Raw genomic sequence first — 26,786 nt, forward strand, 5'->3', positions numbered from 1 at the left:
AGATTTCTTCTTTAGAGGAAAACTTTAGAGTAAAGCTTTTGTTTATTTTAAAGCAAAGGACTCTTCAAACTGCACTGCTTATCACTTCTACCTAATGATTCCATATAGTCTACTGACTTTTTAAGTATGTTCTGAGAGTATGATCTCTCAGTTTAAATTAGGGTACAAAAGAGCTCGAGGTATTGTTAGGAAGCAAAGGACAGAGAAAAGGGAAAGAGGAAGAAAAGTATTTTATAGTCAGACACCTGAGAAGGTCAAGTGAATCTTGTAACTTCAAAAACTTGAAAGGTTAAGAAAGTGAGGCCACTATTCAGAGACAATCCCAGAATGACTTGCTTCTGAATTACCACATCACATCCAATATCATACCTTAAATTCAAGCTCCATTCCTGTGACATTCTCTCCTGCTTCTATTTGTGTCAGCTTCTGAATGTAGGCATACAAGTTTCTAGCTGGCACTTCGGTATTTCCACAAGTCACTGCTTCTAACAGTGCATCATGGATAAAGATGTATTGGTCTTCTGTTTGAACCATGTAATTCCTCTGGGCTCTCATTAAAGTTACATGGCCATAAATATCTACAGTTTTTTCATGCTTTATTCTTTCTAACATGGCGTCTATTACAATGAAACAGCCAGTCCTGCCAACTCCCGCACTACAAGAAAAACAAAAAGAAAAGTCTAAATAAATCTACCAGGAAACAAACACATAAAAAATATTTTCATTCTTATTAACTAAGTTTTAAATCCATTAATTCTTTTCAACTAGCTATTGGGATTATTTTGGAGCACTCTAAAATAAAAGGTATTATCAAGTCACCGTAACCAGAGGGGAGGGAATCAAATACCAAGTATAATTAATTTGGTTTCAAAATGTAAATCCATAATCACTATGCCCCTTGATCATGTAAAACAAAGCATACATTATTTTGAAACTGTTATTTAAAAAACACATTTAGGTTGTTTATATTAGAAGGTATTTTGTAAATTGGTTAATATCTAACTAGGCTATATCTTTTTGCAAATCTTCTCCATTTATTTCAGTTCAATTTGCGAAATAAAAACTAGAAAATCATTCAGTATGAAATATTTCATATTCTAAAATGCAGCAAGGAAGTTTTAAGATCAATTTAGTGGGAAATATATAATTAAAATATTGAACTGCTATTACACACTAAAAAAAAAAAAAAGAACAGGTAATTCTCAATGGAAATAAATTCCTAATAAAAAACAATCACTAGAGAGTACAGGCGAGTTTTTCTTCTCTTCCAGAGTTGAACATATTTTGAAATTCCAGGTGAAATTCAAGTATTCTGTGTGGGAAAATAAAAGCTTCAATCTTTGTTATTGAAGAAGCTCTGAGACATTTTTTAAACTCCATTACTTCTGGACTTATGGGTCATTTTCCAGTTGGTGGAAACGGATTCAAAGAAGAGAAGGTAAGAGAGAGCAAAACCCCAAAACAAGATATGTTGTTCCAAGGAGACAATCTAATTTACTGAACTGGATTACAGAGTCAGGTGGTTGAAACATTGGAATTTCCTCAAGTGTTGGAAAGAACACTAGCAAAATAACACATCTGTGTTCTTAAATCTCTAGGTAAGTCTTGTTTGTCTCTTAGCAAACTCTTTAGAGTGAGTCCATTTATGTGTCAAGTATGGTTGAATCCAAAACATTTTTCTCTTCTTGATCATGGATATTTACCTGGCTGGGAAACATGTAATTAACAGGAATAGGTATACACAACCACCATAGATACTAAGCAACAGTCTCCTTCATTAGCTACATGCCATGTTTCCTGTCATTTGCGTATCTATGTATTCATTTATTTGTCCATCTGTCCATCAACATATCCTTCTCTTCATTCAATGAACAGTACTTTGTTCAGTAACATGTGGGATACAACATTAAAGATGACTTAGATCTTACTTTTAAAGAGCTCAACATCTATCAATAAGGTAAAAGGTTACTTAACTATTTATACTAATGGACAGAAAGAAAACAAACAAAAACCAGGATGTGTTGGTTTTGTGGATGATGTGGCATTTGAACCAGGACTTGAAGGACACAAAGGACGGGGAATTTAGGAGGCTAGAGTAGCAAAAGAGAAAAAAATGGCTTTTGCAGCCATATATTGGCTTTGGGAGTTACATGTGAAACTTTTCATTGGCCTAGTGAGGCACTTGTACAAGGAAGATACCAGAACTTCAAATGGATGAGTTTAGGGAGCACTAGGGTACCTGACTCAATTGAAATGGCAATTTCTCTCTAGTGCCAAGTGCCTACAAGGTGGTAAGTGAGCATTTTGTAATAAATAATACCTTTATTTATGTACTGAGCAGTACAGATCAAATCTAGCTTCCACACAAAGGCCCTCAGGTTTGTAGACTAGGTTAAGCAGGAATATGATAGGGCCACTATTTAAAAATTGCTTACTTTTTATGTCCTGTCAGACATAAAAAATGACTGTTAGTATTTAGTCAGAGAGCCTCTGGATTTTCATTCTAAGGCTGCATTCAAGGTTTAACCACAAAGTGATATGACACTGAGATGTAATGCAAAAGCTTTTGGAGACAAAGAGTCTTTGAAGTGACATTTTTTTTTTAGCACACAACAATTAGAAATCTGATGCACCCAGATCCACAAAGTCACGTTTACTTAATTTGTTCTACTAATAAAACCGGGAGATGGCAAGCTTTCCCTGATACTCTCCATTACCCCTCTCTCCCAGTCCCTAGGCAGGATTAATCACCCTCTGTTCCAGATCACCTAAGTGGTATCTCAAATGCCACTCCATTACAGTCTCAATCACATTGTATTATTAACTAGTCTGGTAGGGTCGTCATCCTCAAATCATGGAGTATATCCTGAGAGCAGGAACTAACTTTTCTGTTACCTTTTTGTGTCCTAAATTAAGCATGAAGTCGGTGCTTAATAATGTTTGTGAAATAAGAAAATAAATCAGTAATTGGCATCAGAGGCCTTACATAATGAGCAGCCCATCCATGTTCAGTAAGCCTACTGAGAAAGAAGGACCCTTCAGTCAGTGAAAGAAGCCTACATTTGACAAAGGTTCAGAATTATGCAGAGAAGGCCTGAAGACTGCTCCACAGTGCTAGGTAGGGAACAGGGAGAGAGGAAAATGCTTTGAGAGGCCTCTGTGTCTGGGTCTTCTGATCTGCCATCACAGTGCAATTAAAAGAAACTAAGTAAAACTTAACCTGGAGAAAGGGGGTTGCCCTCACATTTAGGAGGTTCTAAGAACATGAGTAATATCTTTTTTCTCTGTGTTGTTTTACTTAATTATCTTCATCCTAATTGTGCATTGTTTCTAATTGGATACAACTTCATGCAATTCTTTTTAGTGCAAACCATGCCATAAGCCTTATAACTGAGCCCTAAATAAGTCAATTCTAGACAATGGCAGGTATATTTTCCCAAAAAATGCAGCAGGGACCATTCCAAATGTCTATATTCTGGATCTATATTCTGACAAAAAGATATCTTGGGATCTTGGAAAATTGGTAGGAATAACTCCAGATTCAAACAGTAGCAACCTCTTCATGGTGGTATGGATGCAATTTCCCCAAAAAACTGAGGGAAAAATCAAATATGTGCCTGAGTCTAAATTACAAACTATGGGGGAAAAAAGACAGAAGAGAGGCTATTACTTGTGCAAAACCTATTTCTTCTCTGCCAATTCAAAATATTGTTAATTCCTCAAACTTGCGATTCATATGGAAGATAGGGAAGGAGTGGACCCTTTTAATTTATGTATTACTTCATCTTTAGAAGGAAGAGTTCTTGGGGATTTAAATGTTAGAGAGGTTTCTTAGCTTTAAGTAAGATCATGAAGTTCAACACACTTTTTCCAGATACCAATGGCTGAGTGTCCTTGAGAAAGTCATTTAAACTCTTCCCTGCTTTCCCATTTTTTTCTTAAATCGCGATAGTGATCATTAACTCTAGTTAATTACTTAGCAAGTTTTAAGGCTGAATTAAACATGCCAAGTGTTTGCAAACATAAAGGAAGACACAGTAACATTGTGGGTGCAACCTCATTTTAAAATTCTACCTCTGAAGCTGACAAAAGGAATAGATAATGTTAAAGCTGAGAAAATTGTGATACAATCACTGCAGGATCATTTAAGATTAGGCTTTCAACATCTTGCTTTAATCTACCCCCTCAAGCTGTTCTCCCCTTTCTCTTCATATTTCAAATAAATAATATCTTACATTTGAAGAACTTACTACTTTCACATATATTGTCATGGTAAATGAGATGCCAGCAAAATGCCTTCCAAACACACTGCTTGGTTCCCGGGAGGCACTCAGCAAATGTCCGTCAGTTCCCTTTTCCTTTCTATGATTTATAACATCTGGGAGCTGCCCTAAAGTCCCACAGCTAATAGTAAATGGCTGAAGAGGGGCTCAATTGTAAGTTGTGAGATGTTAAACTTTAGCACAACATTCGATGGTGTTGCCACTGTTTTCTGCCAGTTGCATCAGAAAAAATGGATGGGCCCTTCTTGTGGCCCACTCCTCAACAACATCCCTTTAGTATTGTTCAACAATCCTGAACATAGGTTCCTTAAAAAGCCTTTTTTCCTTGGTTTCTGTTTAATTCCTGTAATGATAATCCTCATGCTTCTCTGGATTTTTCCATCTGTATCTCTTTCTCTAATTCACATACCTTAGCCAAATGCCAAAATGTAGATAATGTCCCCAAAGTTCTGTCCTCATTTCTCTCATTCCCCTTCATGATTCAGCAATAATCTTCAAACAGATGATTCCTAAGATGATACACTTTTCTTTGAGCATAAGTGGAGACCTATATTTCAAGCCACCCTCAAATTTCTTTAGAGATAAATAGATTCCAAGATTAATCAGCATCTTCTCTGTTCAAATCTGCTCTTCCCTCTCTCTCTTTCCTTGCTATTCAGGGCTAAAATTTAAGAATCAGTTTGGACTGTTTTCCCCTCCTTCCCTGTACAGTAATAAATTATGAATTTCTGTGCTTTCAACCCCTACAACTTTATTCAATTATCCATCCATGATGTGCTGGAGCCAGCAGAAGCCAATTGTTAAATTCTCAGAAATTTTGCATAAATGTATTAAAAATAAGGTTATACACAAAACACACTACTTCTTAATTAGTTTTCATTTATGCTCTTGAGGTGAAACTATTATATGATGATGTGCTAACTGAGCCTCTCTCCTGAGCTTTGCCTTCAGTGATGTCACGTTTGTACCTTGAAATCAGCCATGGTGGGAGGACGTACAATGAGGAAATTGGCAAATATTTCCCCACCCCCACCCCCACAGAGCTGGTTGTTACACATTGCCAGCAACTATTGACTGTCCTAACTCATCCATGCCCATCAGCCAGGGACAGACAAGAAGTTGCTCATTACTTTGTTTTTCCATCCACATTTACTACGTCCTCTCATAAGACTCTATAGGCTAATATTTAAGGAGTGCCCACCATGTGCTAAGACATCAGGGAAGTGGTGAGCAAAGTCAACAAGATCTTCTACTCATGGAGATTATGGTTTACTAGGAGAATTAGATAGTAAGTGATCATATGAATAAATATACAATTATAAATGTCCAACAACTGCTATGAAGTAAATGTACAGCATGCTGGCCAAGTACTGTTGAGGAAATGTCATTTAAACTGACACCTGTTATGGGGCACCTGGGTGACTCATTCAGTTAAGCGTCCAACTCTTGATTTTGGCTCAGATCATGGTTTGTCATAGTTCATAAGAGCCCTGAAACCCAGCATGGGATTCTATCTCCCCTCCACCACTCCTTGCTTGCGTGCTTGCGTGCTCTCAAAATAAGTAAATAAACATTCAAAACCAAACAAACAAACAAAACCAAAACAAAAACAAACTGATGTCTGTTATGGACTGAATTGGGTCCCCTCAAAATCCATATGTTGAAGTCTTAACCCCCAATGTGACTGTATTTATGATAAGGTTTTTAGGGAGGTAATTAAGGTCATAATGGTGTGGCCTTTGCCAAGCAGGACTGGTATCTTTATAAGAATGAGAAGAGACACCAGAGAACTATAAACAAACAAAACAGTTATTTTAAAGAATTGCTGTTAGTACAGTTATGTATTTGATAAAAATGTTATAAACAACCTTAAAATGGAAAATAAATATGTAGCACCTGTCCTTTTTCCCCTCACTGCCTTCCAGCCACCTTGGCTTTCATTTAGTTAACTCAAATAGGCTAAGCTATTTTCTGTTCCAGGAACTTTTCTTGGGATATTCTCTCCTAGAAAACTTATCCATCCTTCTTCACTCAGCAAACCATTCCTTGTCCTTTTAGGTATTATGTGAGTCTGCTAGGGCTGGTGCCTTAAACAACAGGAATTTATTTTCCAATGGTTCAGGAGGCCAAAAGTCCAAGATTAAGGTGCCATCAGGGTTGGTTTCTGGTGAGACCTCTCTTCTTGGCTTAGGATGGCAGGCTTTTATCTGTGACTTCACATGGTCTTTTCCCTGTACCTGTGCACAGAGAGAGCGCTCCACCTCCAAATATAGTCACATTACAAGGGGGTCGGTTAAGACTTCAATAGACCTATTTTGAAGCGACACAATTCAGTCCATAATAGGTATCAACTTAAATCAATATAAATTCCTCAAAACTGCTCTGCCAGAACACTATACATTTACCTCACATCAGTTGTTGAGATTTATAATTACATATGTATTCATATGATTACTTACTATCTAATTTTCCTGCTAAACTGTAATCTCCATGAGGAAAGGATCCTGTTGGTTTTGCTCACTACTTCCCTGATGCCTCAGCACGTGGTGGGCAATCAGTAAATATTTATGGCATAATAGCTTCATCGACTCTTGAGTTCTTTATTTTGATACATCCATTAGTTTGTCGGAATACATCCTTAAATGTATTATGCAAAGTGTGCATGGGTAGTATTATTCCTGATGACTTGTATATCTGAGAATGTTTGTCTATTTGCCTTTACCTAGTTGAAACTGCATGGCTCTCAGGCAATTACTTTTATTATAAGAGTCATAGATTTCCCCAGCTCCAGGAAAATTAAACATATTTAATGCTTTCTCAGCCTTTGCTTATGTAGGCCCTTCCTTCTCTTTATTAGGTCTACCTGTTGATATCTAGCTTCCTCTAAGAATCCTCTCACCTGCTGCATCCTTGACCAAGACTCTTCCCTGGTTTACTCCTCCTTGGATATCTATGGAAATTTATCTCTATCAGCAACCACCTTACCTCAGTTTTGTTTCCTGGTTATTATTTTTGTACCAGTTGACAGTCTCCTTGAGGGGAAGAACAACAACTTCCTTGTCTCTACCATGTTTGACAATATCTCATAGTAATTTCCATGCCAGGGAAACAGGAAGTGCTCAACTTAAGTTTTAAAAATAGAAGCTTAAAAATACAAAGACATTTCTTCTGTATCAATGACATATACAGGAACATTCCTCAAAGCCCCTGGCATGGGAATATTACTTTTATATGTGTTTACAAAGATAAAGGGGATTCTTAAAATTTGATGAGATGGAAACATCCTGTGTTTATGCTCTACTCCACTTGCTCAGAAATAACAACCTCAGGCACCACTTTTTTTCTTAAGAAACTGAACGTTGAAAATTCAGAGCTTTTAGAAGTATGCCAGTCTACTTTTGTTTGAATTTCCAAGTTCCCCCAACAGAACATATTTTACTTCCTTCTCCAATTTGCTCTGTTTTTCACCCATCAGTATCTGAGTGCAATGCACCTCTCAAAATGAAGGATTGTAGTTCTAAAAGCAAATGCATTTTTCTTTGATCCTGAAAAACTCAGCTCCCCACAGCAGCAATAATGACGGAACCCTATTTAGTGCTGTTTGTTTTTCATCATTTCAACAGCCTTCAACCTGAAACATGATAAGAACAGCAAAACTGATAAACCACCCTTATTTTTATCTGCTTTCTGTCAGAGTAGTTGCCAAGCATAGAGACAGATTTTTCTAAATATCTTTTAAAAAAGTGCATAACCCCATGCTTCAGGCTGAGGCCAGCACAATTCAGTACATTTATTATGTTACAGAACATTCCAGCAAAAAGGGAAGAGGACAGCACTGTTAAATCAAGTCTAGCATTAGGTTGGTCCCTCTTTCTCCTGAAGTAAATCCAACATTCTAAGTTATCTTCCATTGAGGACAATGATTCCACCAAAGCAAACCAAATTATTGACAAATTTTGCCTTGAGAACAACAATAGAAACAACAACAACAACAGAAAAACGGTGTCAGTCAGTGGTAGACATTCCAGTGTTTACAAGCTGAAGACTATGCAATCCATTGAACAAGTACGCCTACCAGGAAATTGTTATTACTTCAACATTATCATTCAGCCAGTTACAACATTTGTTTTCAATTTCTAAAAACATGATTGAGTTAGTCCCATGAGTTGAAATATGCTTAATGTCCCGTGATGCGATACGGTAGTAATGTGCAAAAGGAAAACATTAAGAGGCATAAGGGGGCTGTTTTGTACTAAAATCATTCTGGGGATTTGCTTAAAAGTTGGCTTTTCTGATTAATCTGGTGGAGTGTTAATGCTGACCCTTTACTGAAACTTCAATGATCTGGCAAAAAAAAGACCATAGAATCAGGAGATTTTACAGATCATTTAGTTGGGAGCAAAGACAGTAAAATATGAACCAAAAATCTTGGTGAGCATTTTGTACATATATCAGCTCATAATCTGACTGGATATTACAGTTCAGTTGCAACAGAAATGGCATTTACAAATGGCAAATATACAAAATAGGACACCTATGAGAATGGATTGAGTTTTATGACTGAGGTTTACAAGATTAATCAGATGACTACCCTGATAAAACTGTGATGTGACCGTGATATGGCTGTCATTTTATTTTTATTTTTTTTAATGTTTATTTGTTTTGAGGGACACGGAGAGACAGAATGCAAGCAGGGGAGGCGCAGAGAGAGGGAGACACAGAATCCGAAGCAGGCTCCAGGCTCTGAGCTGTCAGCACAGAGCCTGATGCGGGGCTCAAACTCATGAACCACATGATCATGACCTGAGCTGATGTTGGACACTTAACTGACTGAGCCACCCAGGAGCCCCTGATATGGCTGTCACTTTAAAAATCTTTCTTTTTTTTTCTTTTTTTTTTTTTTTTTTGTTAAAACTTAGCATGCAACTTAACACTGAATTATACTGGACACCTCTAGAATATTTAGTGCTCTCTACAAAACAATGACCCATGAGTATTTTAGTATCATGGCCTCTGGCATCTCTTTTACCTAGAATGACCAGATAAATTATACCAATTTCTTTGACATAAATATTCATCTACTTAATTTACTTTTATATAGTATAAAATAAAAATTAAATATTTTGAAAAATTGTGAATTAAATCTACCCATGCCATTAGACACAGACTAAAAGCCTAGGTAATATAGTTATTTCAGGGGACAATTTTGTAGTGTTCATTAAAATTTTAAGTGCACATATTCTCTGATGCAGCACCTCCATTTCTAGAAATCTGTCACATATCCATAGAGAATCTTAGAAAGGGATTTTCATTGTAGCATTATTTGAAATAGGTTAATTGGATAAAACAATTACTATGACAAGGAAATGGTTAAACTATAATACATAAATACCAGGAATACCAGTTAAAAGAATGAGGTAAACCCAGAGATTGACAAAAAGAAAAGTTGCCCAAGACACTGTCGAATAGATACATTATGATGCCACTTACATTTTTTAAAAAGACCATACAACAAGATTATATATTTTTATATGCATACATGTTTATGGATAGGATTTATCTGCAAAGATATACAAATTATAACAACAGTTACCTCTTAGTGGAGGATGGGAGTAAGGGGATACTTTCACTTTAGCTGAAGTGTTCAAAAAATTTTGTTTCTAATGCAAGAACAACAAAATCATACCACAATGGAACTAAAAAGAAATATAGAATAATGAATAAAAGTTACCATTATAAAGATATGAAAGATCAATATACCATTGAGTCCCCACAGAGATAGAGAAGATGGAACCCTGTGCACTCTAGTGTGGGAATATTGACCAGAGATGGATTCTTAGGAGAAGTCTGGGCAATGTTGGCAGCTACTTACAGCTGAGACTTGCATAGGGAAGAGGATGCTTAGTAAAGAGTTAGAGTAAGCAAAAGTTAGGATGAGACAACCCCAAAAAACCTGACCACTCTGGAAAGAAAAAGTCCATTGCACTCTTGGGTGGCATCCTCTGGTGATCAAAAGTTCATATGTCATCAACAGAGAAGCAGCAGAACCTAAGCCCAGAAAAACTGACATGATAAGGATCTTAGTCTAGAATATTGAGAGGACAAGGATGACCTTCCCAGATCATATTTTCTCCAGACATTTTATTTTTCCATGATGGCCTGAAGGAGGCTTCTTAAAAAGAATAAGTCAACAAAAAACAAAATACACATGGGCCTAATCGGATTTTCTCTTTCAATTATGTTGACTCAAACAAAATCTTCCAAAAACGTCTGTGTGATTTTGGCTCTGTCTCAATATTATCTGCCAAGCACATTTCCTATTATTCTTAAAATGTGGTGCTCAAGATAAATTAGAAGGCTAATATGTTTATATAAAGAACACCTGAATATGCCATAGCAGGTCTTATTTTACAGATGGATAGAGGAGGCCATCAGGCACAGAGAGAAACTGACTCAGCTGGCCTGGTAATTGGTAATTGACTCTAAATTGAATAAGGTCAATTGAATGATGCGATAGAAGTACATGGAACTCTATCATTTTCACAGATATTTTCTTTGTAAATGGCCTATCAGTTCAGTTCATATTCTAAATTCTTTTCATAATGACACTAAATTATCTACATTTTGAAAGTGGATACAACCATTAACCAGGCCTGCCAAGTAAAGCTGCACAGGTTGTGTACTGTGCAACCCAAAGAAAGTAACAATCATGTCAACTACAATGTATATAACCTGTTCAATGCAGGCAGCAGGCTCACCATAGCAACATAAATGCCATTATTCCTGACTCAGTTTAAGCAGAGTCAAAGAGAAGAAACAGCAATGGGAAGGAATTTGGAAGATATCAAACTTTAGCAACTGAATTTTGGCAACTTTATTTCAGTCATTTTGGGAAGCATATCAATGTTTTCCCACAAGGGCAAGATTTTGAGGTTTTTTTGTCTTTGCTTTACAAAGATGCTATTATGTTCATTTAAACATAAATGATCCAATGGTATTGAAGGCTCTAAATCAGGGGTTATAAACTGGTATCTCTGTGTTTCGTCTGGCCCTTTTGTTTAGGTCCTTTTGTTTGATTCCCACGAGTTTTTGTTAAGGCAGTAAGAATTTCAGGCTTGCTACAATCTACCTACTGTCTTATACAGGGCCTCCTTCTTTGTATCACCCCACAGGCCTCCAGCAGGCCTTTGTGTTGGTGTCCCCATGGGTCTGATCTGGCTTCTTAAACTCACAGGTTTCTGAATTAATGGGTAAGTACTTCTTTTTGCCTCTTCTAGCTTGTCTGCCTACTTCGATTTTTCAAAGGAGGAAATGGAGACCTAGCCAGGGTTAAGAATTTGACCAAGATCATGTGGCTGTTAGAGCAGAGCTGAGAGCTGAGGCTTTGGTCTGTATCTCCTCTTTCCCAGACTTATGCCCTCAGCAGTGGAGTTTCACTGGAAACAGATGACAGTTTTCCTTAGAGCTCTCAGATGGACCCTAGGTCCATGATTCTGTAATTGAGGCTGCAAGAATGTTGGTCTAAAAGATACATGTTGTATTTGTTACTGTACTTTATTCATGAAACATTAGATCCTCCAGTCTATTCAACTGGCCAAAGAGAAATACATTAGGTGGCTTTTGAAGCACTGTAAAAATAGATCTTTGTGTACCTGGCTATGTATACTAGTTATACTGATGTCAGCTCTGTTTCAGTAAGCATAGTATTCATACACAGAGACTATTTCATTAATGAAAACTAGTACTAAGTGTATTCAGAATGACATACTGGTCATGTTTAAGGGTGGAGGTAGAGAGGGCAGGGTTTGCCTCTCATGCAGAGTAATAGTAGAAGATGGAGAACACAGTCACAAGACTGTAACATCAAAAAGATAAAAATATGCAATAAGTCAATTTAATAAATGCAAAAGGAGAGATTCCTCTTCTATGTATCCATCACCATGCACTGTACCACCGGGCATTTATGCATTATCTGTCCATCAAAGTGGTCTTCACACATCTGTTGAAAAAACAGATTTCCTGGGTTCTGCCCTGAGATTTCAGTTCTGTAGGTGTGGAGGAGAACCCAAAATTGTGCATTTCCAACCAGCTCCAAAGTCTTGCTGCTGCTGGTAGTCCATGGGCCATAGCGATATAGAGATACTACTCTTGACATATTTTTATAAGTAAATGGGGGCAAAAAATGTATCAAATATGCTAATTATCTATGCTTGTGTGTATACATATATATACATATACATATATACATATATACGTGTGTGTGTATATATATATATATATATACACAAAGGTATACACAAGCATGCATGTATACACAAGCATGTGTATACACACACACACACACACACACACACACATATATAATACCTTTAAAAATATTTGTCTCTTATTCACATTGGTTTTTTGACCTAACCACCTTAAAATTTCAATGTAAAAGGGCAACTGCAAAGTCTGTTTTCAAAAAGTAAGGTTTATTTTTTTAAGACCAAAATAGTTTACTATCTCTAGATACCTGCACATATATGGAATTATCTTGTAATAAAACTCAGATGCCAGAAGCCCACCTTGCAAGTTTTCTTTGTGAAAAGCAACCTCAATGGGAGCAAATCAGATACCGTGTAATTAGACCCCAAAGTATTTTTCCAAAGACAGAAAGAAATATATCCAAGCAACAGGACCCTGATTGGAAAGACACAATATGAAGATAAGAGAACTATTTTTAACCTTCATTTTATGACTGGGGGCAGAGTAAAATAGTTTGAAATAGAAAGTTTTCATGCTGATTACATGAAATCAAAATACATACTCTTCAAAGGCAGCCAACATTTAAAAAAAAAAGTGCAGCCTAGTTTATGTGGTGAATTTCAGTGTTCTTTCAGTCTGGGATTATTTCAAAATATGTTTCAGGTACAGCTGGGAAAATTCAGTGATACCCCTGTCCAGATCTCAGTTATTAGGTTATAAAAATATTTTCATATTTCCTGCAGATGTCTAGATTCCTTTCTTTGCTAGTAATTTTAATTCAGAACTCATTATTGACAGCTGTTTGTTCTGATAGAACCTAATTGCTCTTTTACCAGACTCAGCTGCAAGCAGGCTGATTTCCTTCCCCTTATAGAGTATATTACACATAAACACAGGCAGGAAAAAAAAATAATCAATTAACTAAATACGTGTGTATAAAATGATTCATTGAGAGCACTGATCAAGTAATATATCTAACTGCAACACAGGTCAAAGGAAATTACAGCACTTACCATTTAGAACATTAATTATATGGAAATATTCATAAGCATTAAAATATGTAGATGATGAGTGGCAGCATCTGAGAATATGCCCTTTACTGATCAGTATGGAAGTTTTGACCTGCTCTGTTTCCATCCTGGGTGAGCTCAACCTTCCTTGAGCAATCTGGTGTTTCCTGCTCCTGGGAAGTCACCATATTGATGCCAAATTTAGTGCAGACACCTAATGGGCACAGCTCACTGCAGCTCAGAACTCCTGGGCTCAAGCTATCCTCCTGCTGCAGCCTCCCCCGTAAATGGGACTATGGGCATGTGCTGCTGTAAGGGGCTGAAAATTTACCCTTTTATTAAAGAAACTTCTAAATTACTACACTTGAGTAACTGACAGGGCATTTAATCTCCTGAAGAATTAACTCAATAATATCTGACATACCACGTGCACAGAACCTGAAATGCCTGCCATATCCAAGAGCAGTGAGAAGGAATCTGACACACTGTGGGATTGTTTTGCTGCGTACCAGCTCTTCCTTGCTCTCCAATCATGGCTACAGGTGAGCTGCTTTCCCCAACTTTACAGGAAGAGGAGTACAAATTCACTGATGTCAAAGCTACTTCCTCCGGAAGATTCTCTCCAAAGGCAACGAGTCATTTTAGCAGCTCCCCAGGAGATACAGTAACAGCTTGGCAATGTTCATTCTATCACATGCCTGGACAACCTCGCTCATGGAGTCTGGGCCAATTTTGGGACCCCAAGCTGCCTTCCTTAGTGGACTGGAACCCTCCAATGAGGGGTAAACCCAGGGCTGGATTCAGCAGAGGCCATATGAGCAGCAATAATACTGCATATGAGGAGAGCAATAGCTCGTTTTATTTCCTGCCAGTGTGTTCTGGAAGTAGAGGGAATGTGGTGATCAGGGATGAGCAAACTGCTCCTTAATAAGGAACCCATTCAAGGAAAATAAACTTTTTCTTAACATCAGGGACACTATATGGTGCTTCCCTTTCTGGGGGCACTAAGTGCTTCTTTTTGCAGACTTAATCTACCTCATATAGGGAGGAAGATATTGGGAATGGGATGCTTATTATCCTAATAATTCTCAGGGTTGCAGCATACATTTCCATTAATACCAGGCATAATGGTAATTAGAATGCAAGCCCTAGACTCAACATTTACAAAGCCTCACATATAATGAATGTAAAGTATTCTACAGGGTTTGGTGCCCACAAAATCTGGTCCCTAGCTTACTTCCAGCCTCTCCACTAACCAAGTAACAATAAGAACCATTTTATCTGGCATTTTAAGAATAACGCTACTGCCCTTTTAATATGTTTTTTTACCTATACAACACAGATTATACTGTTTAGAATTCTTCTGTGGCTTTGCTCCTGGTATTGTTTTGGATTATGACACTTCCGCTCATGTTTACTTATCCATCAAATATTTATTGAATGTCTTTTTCATGTGTGACATAGATAGGGGAAAAAGATGTAATGATGAACTCCAAGATACCATTTCTGCCCTTATATCTCTAATGGTTGGATGTTACAGTCCAGGGAAGAAATTCAGTTTTTGCCTGTGGAAGTTACTAGTCACTACACTTAAGAAGTCCATTTTTTTTTTCTTAAGAGTTCACTAGAAGACACAAAAAATAGAAAAAAGATTCCATGCTCCTGGATAGGAAGAACAAATATTGTTAAAATGCCATTACTGATTAAAATAATTTAAACATAATTAAAGTATTGGCTGAGTTGGTGAAATGGACTATTTTGTTTCACATAAGTTGACAAGGAAAGCAGTGATGTGATATGCTTATTTTATGAGTCAGTTTGGCAAGTGGAAAGAGCATGGACTTTACAGATTCAACATCTGGCTCTTCCACCTGCTAGCTGTGTGGTGTTAGGTCATTTATTTATCCTCCCTGAGCCTCAGTTTGCTCATCTATAAAATCTAAACCCATTTCTAAAGGTTGCCATAAGGCTATTGTTGGAAAAATGCCTTTTAATTAATATGTTCTTGATAAATATTAATTCCCTCACTCTGTTTTTTCTATGAATTAAGGACCTAGAGTTTAATATTTATTTCAGTTGGTTAATGGCAGAGTAGATAATGAAACTTTTCTATTCTTGTATGGTTTATTTTAAAGAGTTATACTAATGAATTCAAAAAATTAACATTCAATTTTATATCCTGATTTCTATTCTCTCAGGAAAAAAAATGTCATACATAAGTGAATCAGATTTTAGACTTGAAAGGGATATTAGAGATGATCTAATCCAGTGGTTCTCAAAGTGCTGCCCCATGACCACTATAGCATCATTTGGGAATTTGTTAGGAAAGACGGTTTTGGGGCCCCATCTTGACCTACAGAATCAGATATTTTGGAGGTGGTGTAAAACAACCTGAGTTTCATAAGCCCATCAGGTGATTCTGATACATGATGAAGTTTGAGAACTACCTCTGAGCTAATCCCTTAAATTTTACAGATGGAGAGACGGAGTACTAGACAACCATTCACAGGGACTGAAATTCAGGTGCGGTGCTTTGCTTATGGGGAAGTTCTCTTTTCTTTCCCTTATCTCAAGTAATGATTATTGTTTGTTCTATTGTTCTTTTCCATATGCATATACATATCTATATGTATTTTTGTATCTGATCTCCACTTCACCAATTTAAAAACTAGCCCCACTCTCCCTTTTCTGCACCAGGTTTGCTAAAAGCTAGGGGGCTATTCTCTAGGATGTCTGTGCTCTTTTGTGATGTCATGGTGTTTATTACAACTATATTCCATATATATATATATATATATATATATATATATATATATATACACACACACACACACACACACACACACACACCATATATACTCAATAAATAAGTATGAAAGAAACTGATGAGATATGCTTACAAAATAAAAGTTGCTTCTGTGAATCCTAAGTTAACTGCTTTCGAATGACTTACTAAAAGTAAGGAATTTGTGCCCCATCACTCACCCACAGTACTGTTGAATTATGTACAAGACAACTGTAAATAAATGGAAAATGTTTGATAAAAATCTAGTAGGATTCTATACTTCAGTTGCTTCAAAACCATTAAGTTGTTTGTCTTTATCAAATGCAGTAAACTGCTAATTCTAGGTCATAGTCAAAGGAGAGTTCTTAGCCCTAAATTTAAAAACTAATGAATATACAATTAAACATTTGAAGTTAATTTTAACTGTATACATAATTTTTCAGGGTTCTTTGCTTTAACCAAAGTTTTCTCTAAATGTTCAAGTCTCAACGCATACATTAAGGATTTTTTGAATAGCCTTAAATATTTTAGGTATCTTCATATATGTTGTTACAAGCTTTTTAAGAGAGATGCCACACTTGGAGTCTAGAGCTCTACACAGTGTGTTAATTTTTTTTTAAATGTTTATTTATTTTTGAGGACAGACAGAGAGAGTGAGAGTTGGGGGGGCATGCAGAGATAAAGGAAAACACAGAATCCCATGCAATCTCAAGACTCTGAGCCATCAGCACAGAGCCCAATGTGGGGCTCAAACTCATGAGCTGTGAGATCATGACCTGAGCCGAAGTCAGACGCTCAACCCACTGAACCACCCAGGCACCCCTACACAGTGTAGTTTAAATAAGTATTTATTGATTTTATATATTTATAAACTTGAGTGTTGCTGATTTATTAACTAATTACTCTTAGTAGATCATTGTTCTGTTTTATCACTGTTAGCCAAACTACCTTTTATGATAGCACCTCCTAGAGTTCTTTTAGAAATTGCAAGGGGGAATGATTGAGCAATTACACTATTAGGTACTTACTGAAAGGATACAAAAATATTAATTGAAAGGGATACATACACCCCAATGTTTGTAGCAGCATGATCTACAATAGCCAAATCATTGAAACAGCCCAAGCGTCCATTAACTGATGAATGGATAAAGAAGATGTGGAATATATTCCACACATTGAAATATTACTCAGACATAAAAAGAATGAAATTGTGCCATTTGCAATGACATGGATGGAGTTAGACAGCATAATGCTAAGTGAAATAACTCAGTCAGAGAAAGACAAATACCATATGATTTCACTCATATGTGGAATTTAAGAAACAAAACAAATGATCAAAGGGAAAGAGAGAGAGAGAGAGAGAGAGAGAGAGACAAACCAAGCAACAGACTCTTAACTATAGAGAATAAACTGATGGTTACCAGAGGGGAGGTGGGTGGGAGGATGGGTAGGTAAAATAGGTGATGGGGATTAAGGAGGGCACTTGTGATAAGCACTGGGTGTTGTATGGAAGTGATATATATATCTCCACCTGAAACTAATATTACACTGTATGTTAACTGGAATTTGAATAAAAACTTAAAAAAAAAAAAAAGAAATGCCAAGGGGCAGGGAAGAGTTCCATGTTTAAATACGTTTCAGAAATTTCCTCTTGAAAGTTCACAATAGAAATGAGTACTTCATAGGGTGAGGAACTCAGTTGCAAAGTAATTTAACATAGTTTAACCTATACTTACCTGAATATAGAAAAAAGTCCCCACATAACATCTATTAACAACTCAGGACACAGTGTGCACATACATTAATGAGGTATCCTGAATTCTGTTCGTATACTTCTTGTAGAGCACAAAATGAGTATGAAAATAAGAACCATTAATTATGTGTACTAATAATTGTTTGGGAAATGCTCAATATTTGGATTTACAAAATTGTTATTTTTATTTCTCTTTTTGTTCCTAAATCAGGTAGCTAATAATTTCTGAATTCAGCTGTGCTTTCACATATTAAACTAAGGAAACTTTAACCAAGGGAGGATTAAGCTCCGGATGTTAAATAACAATGGTGGGCCTATGATGAATTGAGCCTTTAAAAAATAACATTTGATTTTAAAATAAATGTATTGAATAAAAAAATAGTTGTCTGCAAGCCAAAATTTGCTAAGCACAGTTTTGGAAACAAGCTCTCCAAAGAGAGAGGTTGTTTCAATAAGTGAAACCATTTTAAAACTTGATGTCATTAATAGAAAGACATTCCATGCTCATGGATTGGAAGGACTAGTATTGTTAAGATGTCCATACTCCCCCAAACAATCTACAGATTCAATGCAGTTCCTATCAAAATACCAATATAATTTTTCACAGAACTAGAACAAATAATACCATAAGTTGTATGGAACCAGAAAAGATCCCAAATAGTCAAAGAAATCTTGAGAAAAAAAGAACAAAGCTGGATGCATCACAATACTAGAGTTCAGGATATACTAGTAGTAATCAAAACAGTATGGTACTGGCACAAAAATAGACACATAGATCAGTGGAACAGAATAGGGAGCCCATAAATAAACTCACATTTATATGGTCAATTAATCTATGACAAAAGAAGTAAGAATATACAATGAAGAAGCCTGTCTCTTCAACAAATGGTGTAGGAAAAACTGTACAGATGCATGCAAAAGGAAAAAGATGGACCACTTTCTTACACCATACACAAAAATGAACTCAAAATGGATTAAAGACCTAAACGTGAGACGTGAAACCATAAAAGTCCTAGAAGAAAAAAATAGGCAGTAATCTCTCTGATATCAGCCATAGAAACATTTTTCTAGATATGTCTTGTCAGGCATGGGAAACAAAAACAAAAATAAACTATTGGGACTGCATCAAAATAAAAAAAGTTTTTGCACAGTGAAAACCATCAACAAAACCAAAAAGCAACCTAGTGAATGAGAAAAGATATTTGCAAATGATATATCTGGTAGGAGGTTAATATCCAAAATACATAAAGAACTTTTACAACTCAGATCCTCCAAAAAAGCAATAAAAATTCAATTAAAATGAACAGAGGACCTGAATAGACATTTTTCCAAAGAAGAAATCCAGATGGCCAACAGACACATGAAACCATGATCAATATCACTAATCATTAGGGACAAGCAAATCAAAATAACAATGAGATATCACTTTACACCTGTCAGAATGGCTACAGTCAAAAAGACAGGAAATGACAAGTGCTGGCAAAGATGTGGAGAAAAAGGAACCCTTATGCACTGTTGGTGGGAATGCAAATTGGTGCAGCCACTATGGAAAACAGTGTGGAGCTTCCTCAATAAATTAAAAATAGAAATACTATATGACCCAGTAATTCCACTACTGGGTATTTACCCAAAGAAAACAAAACCACTAATTTGAAAAGATATAGGCACTTCTAGGTTTATGGCAGCATTATTTACAATAGCCAAGATATGGAGAGAGCCCAAATGGCCATTGACTGATGAATGGATGAAGAAGAGGTGGTAGACATATACAATGGAATATTACTCAGCTATAAAAAAGAATAAGATCTTGCCATTTGCAACGACATGGGTGGACTTAGAGGGTATAATGTTAAGTGAAATCGATCAGACAGTGAAAGACAAACACCATAAGATTTCACTCATATGTGAAATTAAAGAAACAACAACAACAAAATGAACAAAGGAAAAAGAGACAAACAAACAAAACCAGATTCTTAAATACAGAGAAAAAACAGGTGGTAGCCAATAGGTAGGCGAGTGGAAACATGGGTGAAACAGATAAGGAAGAAAAGGTACATATTTACAGTTCCAAAATGAATAAGTCATGGAGTTGAAAGGTATAGCATAGAGAATATAGTCAATAAGATTGCAGAAATGTCATTTGGTTGCAGATGATGACCAGACAGTGGTGAGCACTGAGGAATGTACAGAATCATTAAGTCATTCTGTTGTACACTGGAAACTGAAATTATAGTGTATGTTAATTTTACTTCAATAAATTATAGTATAAAAGCCTTGATACTGTTAAGTCTTTAGACTTAGAAAGGCAGTGCAAGTTACAGATTGTAGTGGAATAAGAGAGTCCAGGCACCCTTAACCTTGAGTTGAGCAAGTGGTAGCGGGTGCCCTTTACATGATGTATGTTCACAGATATTGAACATTTACCAGAGAAAAGGTTGTCCAGGTTATTAAAATCTCTCATGTTGAATGGCAGTTATGTAATAAATTTCTTTTAAAAATCAGAAAATGAGCTGTCATTTAATAAACACTGCTTGAAATGATGATGACTGAAGCTGGGTTGACGGGTACTTAGGGGTTCATTATACATTCTCTCTACACTTGGGTATGTTTGAAAATATGAAACTAAAAAAGTTTAGGAAAAATAGATTATTTCTGTCCCTAAAATAAAGCTCTTTCCAAATGAAGGGTCCCCAAGGGGGAAAAATAACAAAGATGATGTTGTTTAGAACCATTAATGGAGTTCCAATAGCTGATATCAGGTCTAAGTTTATTATGTCATAGCCAAACTGTGATATTATGCAGTTTTAAAAAGAGACTGTGGACATTAGTGATAATTACAGAAGTGCTACCTGATGAGATTATCTATATGGAAATGTAGGCAGAGAATTTAGCAAAAGGCATGGTGTTCATCCTAGAAACTGCTGTACCTTTGCATGTTATGTATGCCATGAAGATTCACTCTGAAAAGGACTTACATGCAGAAGTATCATTTCAAATTCTTTTAATGTCTCTATTCCTAAGCTTTTAGGAAATATAAACACATCAAAAAAGGCATACATACATAGCTCTTCTAACTGACTACATTCACAGAGATTTTCACTGAATTCTGAAAAAAGGTATTGCTAAGCTTGTGGCTTTACTATTGTGCCCTACAAATCAATAAGTTTGAGTTTAATTGAACCAAGATAACAAATGAATTTCAGGCTGTAGTACATCAGAAAATAGTCTGAAGCCAAGTCAATCATTTCCAGACACACAAAAGAGGAATGGAATGTTAACCATAGGTTATAAAGAATTTTGTGGTTTGCAACATGATTGGTTATGATTTTTCAAATGAAAGTAGTGAGTAAGAGTCTGGACTGAGCAACACTCTCCACCTAACTGATGAGAATTCGAGCTGGGTTAAGGTTGACAAAGTGGGACTTTTAATTGATTATTATTATTATTATTATTTATTTATTTTTTAACCTTTCAGCACACTTCACTCATTTATCCCATTGCCTCCATCCCCTGCTTCTGGCAATTACCTGTATATTTTCCTTATCTATGAGCTTGTTGTTGTTGTTGTTGTTGTGTGTGTGTGTGTGTGTGTGTGTTTTAGTTTCATACATGAGAGATCATATAGTATTTGTTTTTCTAGAGTGACTGATCACCTGTGAACCCAAATTGGGACTGAATTTGAAGGTAGTTAGAGACAACTTCTTATTGGCTTTCATAAAACCAAAATTTCTAATCATCATCATCATCATCATCAAGAACAATTTTAATCTACCAAATTTTATGTAGTCTTCCCATGCAGGAAAGATGTTTTTGGCAAATGTCCAGATTGTTCTTCACCTTCCTAGAGAAATAGATGCTCAGGCAAGCAAGTGATTTGCACAAATACAGTTTTAGGGCAGTCTAGCATTTCTTATATATGTAATTTTCATTTCTTAGTTTGAAAGCCAAATATGGCATGAAAGTCATGGAATTCAGAGTAGTTCTTATTAGCACACACTTACAATATAAGCTTTAAGATCTAGGAGATTCATTTGTTACCTTGAATTTTGAAAATTACCTACTATGTATAAATTACTCCAGGAAGTTGGATTTTTATTAGGGTTCTAAGACATATGTGAAACATGCCTCATATTTTGAAACAATCCATGGTCCTCCTTTGTCCACATTAAAATCTAATGATCTTGGCTCTTGATAAAGTTTAAAGGCTGACTACTGTGACCTACTGAGATTGCATCTTTTTATATATTTACCTTCTATATTCACATATAGTATTTAACTTGAGCATAGTCTCCAGGTACAGTATAATAAAAAAACCAGTATTCTCAATCTGTATTCAGGCAACACATAGGTCACATCGTGGTAACAGCCTAGCCTCGGTGGCAAAAGGAGGCTCTGCCCACTTAGCCCTGCTTTTTATGGCTAGAGACCATGGCAGTGAGGTGAAAAAGTACACATAGGAAAAGGCACTCCAACCCTCGTCTCTTACATACAAATGTGGGGGTAGTTATGGATCCAAAAGGAAAAAAAAATCAGGAAATAAAAAAAAAAAAGGTGATGATGGCAAAAAATTAAGTAGCAATTCTGGAAGGTATTAAACAGCATTTTCTTCTGCTTTCTTATTTCATAGATTGGCAAAATAACCTGTATTTTGGGTTATACTTGGGGTTTTGCTTTTCTTATTCCATCCCATGAAGGAATGCACCTAGTGTACCTAGCCAGGCTGCTAAGAGGAGAGCAGTAAGATACACGGGTAAATCAATGGGACTCTGCAGGGTCATCAGTGAGTGTGCTCTTTGGGCTGGAAAGGTTTGATAGGATAACACAGGGGAGGGTTCCAGTGGCTTAGTTGAGTTCTAAGCCCTCCTTCCATCCCCTCAGGTATGTACTATATCCAAAAAAAGACTTTCTGTTTGCTTAATTTATCATCATTTAGTTTATCTTCGGCACAGAAACCATTTATATATGCAGGCATTTATTTCAAGATTCTCTTCTGATTTTGGTGTCACTTCATACATTTCTGCAAGAAATTCTCTCAGCAGCTGTACTACTTTAGAAACACGAACGTACCTTATTAATGTTACTTATCAAGGCAAAGGGCTTAAAAATATTTGCTAAACATTTGTTTATTTACATAAAAGATTTCAGAGTTTTGCACAGCTAGATTTAGGGAATATAACAAACACTGTGAGTGTGTGAAAGAAATGTAAGTGATTCCAACAGATGGCATGGTCAGAAGCAAAGGGTTTCCAAGTGCAAGAAACAGCACAAATCTAAACTGAGAAGCCTGAATGGCTATAATTGTAACACATTTACAGTAGAATGGAGAAGGTCATTCACATTATGTTAAGAAATATAGGGGCAGATTCTTATCTCATGTAAGTGTGTTACAGAAAATGGGGATTTGGCACAAGGGTTACTATCAGACAATATACCACACACAGTTTTTATTTCGATTCCAGCAGAAAAACAATATTGACAAATTTCTTTCTCTCTTTGCTTCCTACTTTATTCAATAGAAGTGATAACAATAGCATCTGCTGCACTTGGCTGGAGCTTGGGATGAGGAAATTGTGGATGATGAGCCTCCCAGGCATATGGCCACTAAAGAGCCTACGCTACAGCCATGGCACAGCCAGGCTGGAGCTCCAATGGAGCAGATACATAAGGCCACCAATCCAAGCCAGGGAAGGGCTGCCAAGACAGCATGTAGAGTCATTTTTAGTGGCCTGAGTGTTTTTCACCATCACAGCTCCAGGCACCACTGCAAAAGTAGGACGAGTTTTATCGCTGACATTCTCTCCTTCTCCCTTTGGCATCCCTCTACCAGTTTCTGCTGCCCATCCTTGCTGACCACCTGGGTGCCTAGCTCATTCAGGCTGCTGCCCAGGTACTCATAAGCCCTTCTTTCAATCAGTCATGGTCTTAAAGATCTGTGACATTTAATTGGCTCTAATGCACCAAAATTACCTATTCTGACCATCTTAGTTCCTAACATAATGTCTCCAGCTGTTACATAGGTGCTTCCTTATTATTTTTCTAATTCAGCTAGAAAATGTTAAGGGAATACTTATTCAAATTAACTGGACCAAAATTAAAAGGCCTATAATCATGTGGGAAAAATACTGGACCAATAGAAGCCTGGAGTCCAGCAAGAGTCTATGGGAAAGTTGATGACCTCCTTGGGCCTCATTTCATTTTCTTATTCCTGAAAATAAAGAGACAGTGGAAATGGGAAGGGGAGAGACAGAGAGGAATAGGGCAGAGAGGGAGAGAGAGAAAAGAGAGAGGAGAGAGGGAAGGGGGAGTTGTCTGGGAAGCTTGAGATGTCCCTTTTAGGTCTATGATTCACTGTGAATGAATCATATTCCTGGAGTTTTGGGGTTTAAGACAAAGTCTATTAACCCTAATAATTACTAAATTACAGGAAGATGTAAAAAAATATTCAAGATAGGATGAAATGGGATTAAAGAGTACAAGTTTCTCCTACCACAGAAGTGGATGTTTCAGAAAAAGAATCAGGTAGCAGTTATAAAACAAATCACAAAGACTTTTCCTCCACTTTTTAAAAACCCATTTCATATGTCAACAAAAACCTGCTCTGTATTTTAGGCAGGCTTGGGGGTTTTTCTCCTTAGGAGGAAAATTTACTATGGACTTAGCCAGGCTGACAAGAGTGGAGAGAAGAGCTCCATGCGTCCAGTAAATAAGGTTCACTGATGTAGAACCTAGCGCTGGGATAAATGAAGTGATGCATCATTTGTTGCTTCTCTCATCCTGAGGTGGAGTCTGTTTCACTACCCTTTGAATCTGGGCTGGCTTCCGCCTTGCTTTGAGCAAGAGAATGTTGTGAAAGTAATTGTGTGTGACTTACAAAACTTGGCCTCAACAGGCCATGTAAGATTCTCCTTTGATCCCCAGAACCCTGAGGCCACAAGACCTGGATGCAAGGCCATGTGGGGGGTGGGAGAGACTAGCTTTCCCAAGGGCTTCCAGCTTCCTGTGAAAGAGAGCTCAGGAGAGACCAGCAGAAGATGTCGCCAGGGCCCCAAGTCAGCCCACAGAACCATGATAAATAACAGACTGTGGTGGTTTTAAGCCAGTAAGTTTGGGTTAGTATTTGTAAGCAGTGGTGGTTAAACTGATAGCTATACCCTCCATTTCAGAAAGGTCACCAATTCCTAAGGCATACAGATGTACCCGAAATATGATTATACATTTTTTTTAAGATTCAATGCTCAAAACCAGGTCAAACTTAGACAAATGAAGAAAACTAGATAAATGGAAAAGAAACTCTTTCTCAAAAAATCATAACTCTCAAAATCCTTTCAAGTGTTAAAAGGAATTTGAGCAAATAGCTGTTTAACCTTTATCATCAGAATGGAAGGGATCCAGTTTAACCCTATCACATCTCATCTAGTCTATTTAGATATATCACAAACAATAGATGCTACAAGCACCACTGTGGACCAATAAAGTCTTAATCACTGACCCTCTCTTGGTGGACTGAAAGGTGGAGAAGGATTTTTTGGGCTGTGGGAGAGGTATGGAGGGAGGTGGGATGGGAAATGAGAGAAAAAGAGAGAGAGACTGATCATGCTCCTTGGGAAGAAGGAGTACAAAAATAAATTAAATAAATAAATAAATAAACAAACAAATAAATAAATAAAATAATTTAATGTTTTCACAAAAAACTTATATTCAGGAAAATATTTGATTTAAAAATAGAGCATGCTGTCACAGAAGTATATACCCTTGAAAATCAAAGAGCAAGGGATTTTAGGTTTGGGCAGGGAGTCTAGCATCATGTCTCACTTCTCCATCCATCTAATCTTTTATCTTTGGCTTCCACTGGATGCTATAAAAGGGGACAGCCACTAAATAATATGCCACTTAACGGCATTCCTAGGGCTTATTGTTTAAACTGCCAGAATGCTGGATATTCATACCAAGCATGAATATGAAGCAATGTGCCTGATACCCTAGCAAAAAACCCCCCAGCACTTGTCAACCCCAAAGACCAGGGCCCTTAGAAGTAGCCACCTTGGGAGGCTGAAGATTTATTACTCATGCATTAATTTGCTGCCATGGTGCAAAAGTATTTTTGGAACTCCTTTTTGGCAGTAGAGTTAAGAGCCTATCACCTGTTCTTTTGAATTCTCTGATGTTGGCACATCTTCGTCGTTAAAGGTGGGTTTATTTATTTATTTATTTACTTTTTTAAGTGTCAGAGACATCTAGAGCCAAGTCTGTGGTTTGTATGGTTGGTGATCAAGGTAGGGGATATTGTTGGCTGATTTTTCAAGTAATGAGCCTAGTTCAATGTATGCTTTAAAAAGTGATTCTCAAGATTAAGTCTCATAAAGAAGTTCTCCTTGTTTAAAATGAGGATGGGGGCACCTGGATGGCTCAGTCGGTTGAGCGTCTGACTTCAGTTCAGGTCATGATCTCACAGTTCGTGGGTTTGAGCCCCACGTCAGGCTCTGTGCTGACCACTTGCTCAGAGCCTGGAGCCTGCTTCCGATTCTGTGTCTCCTTCTCTCTCTGCCCCCCCACCCCCCGCCTCCGCTCACACTTTGTCTCACTCTGTTTCTCAAAAATAAATAAATGTAAAAAAAAATAAATAAATAAAATGAGGATGCCATTCAAAGACCATTTTTCCAGCTTTAAAACTTTGAGGTGAGCTATCATTTAGATACATACATTCTGCATAA

General features: G+C 36.9%; 1 protein-coding gene across 3 annotated transcripts in view; it reads right to left on the minus strand.

Annotated features, from left to right (window-relative positions):
- The window catches only part of PTPRD (protein tyrosine phosphatase receptor type D), a 516,904-nt gene that overhangs the window by 11,393 nt on the left and 478,725 nt on the right, over positions 1-26,786 (minus strand). For all 3 annotated transcript variants that reach the window (XM_042912355.1, XM_042912354.1, XM_042912356.1), the window contains one exon: positions 370-655. In XM_042912355.1, coding sequence (XP_042768289.1) covers positions 370-655 — 286 coding nt within the window. The remainder of the gene's footprint in view (positions 1-369; positions 656-26,786) is intronic.

This window comes from Panthera leo, chromosome D4, assembly GCF_018350215.1.
Source record: "Panthera leo isolate Ple1 chromosome D4, P.leo_Ple1_pat1.1, whole genome shotgun sequence".
Lineage (NCBI taxonomy): Eukaryota > Metazoa > Chordata > Mammalia > Carnivora > Felidae > Panthera > Panthera leo.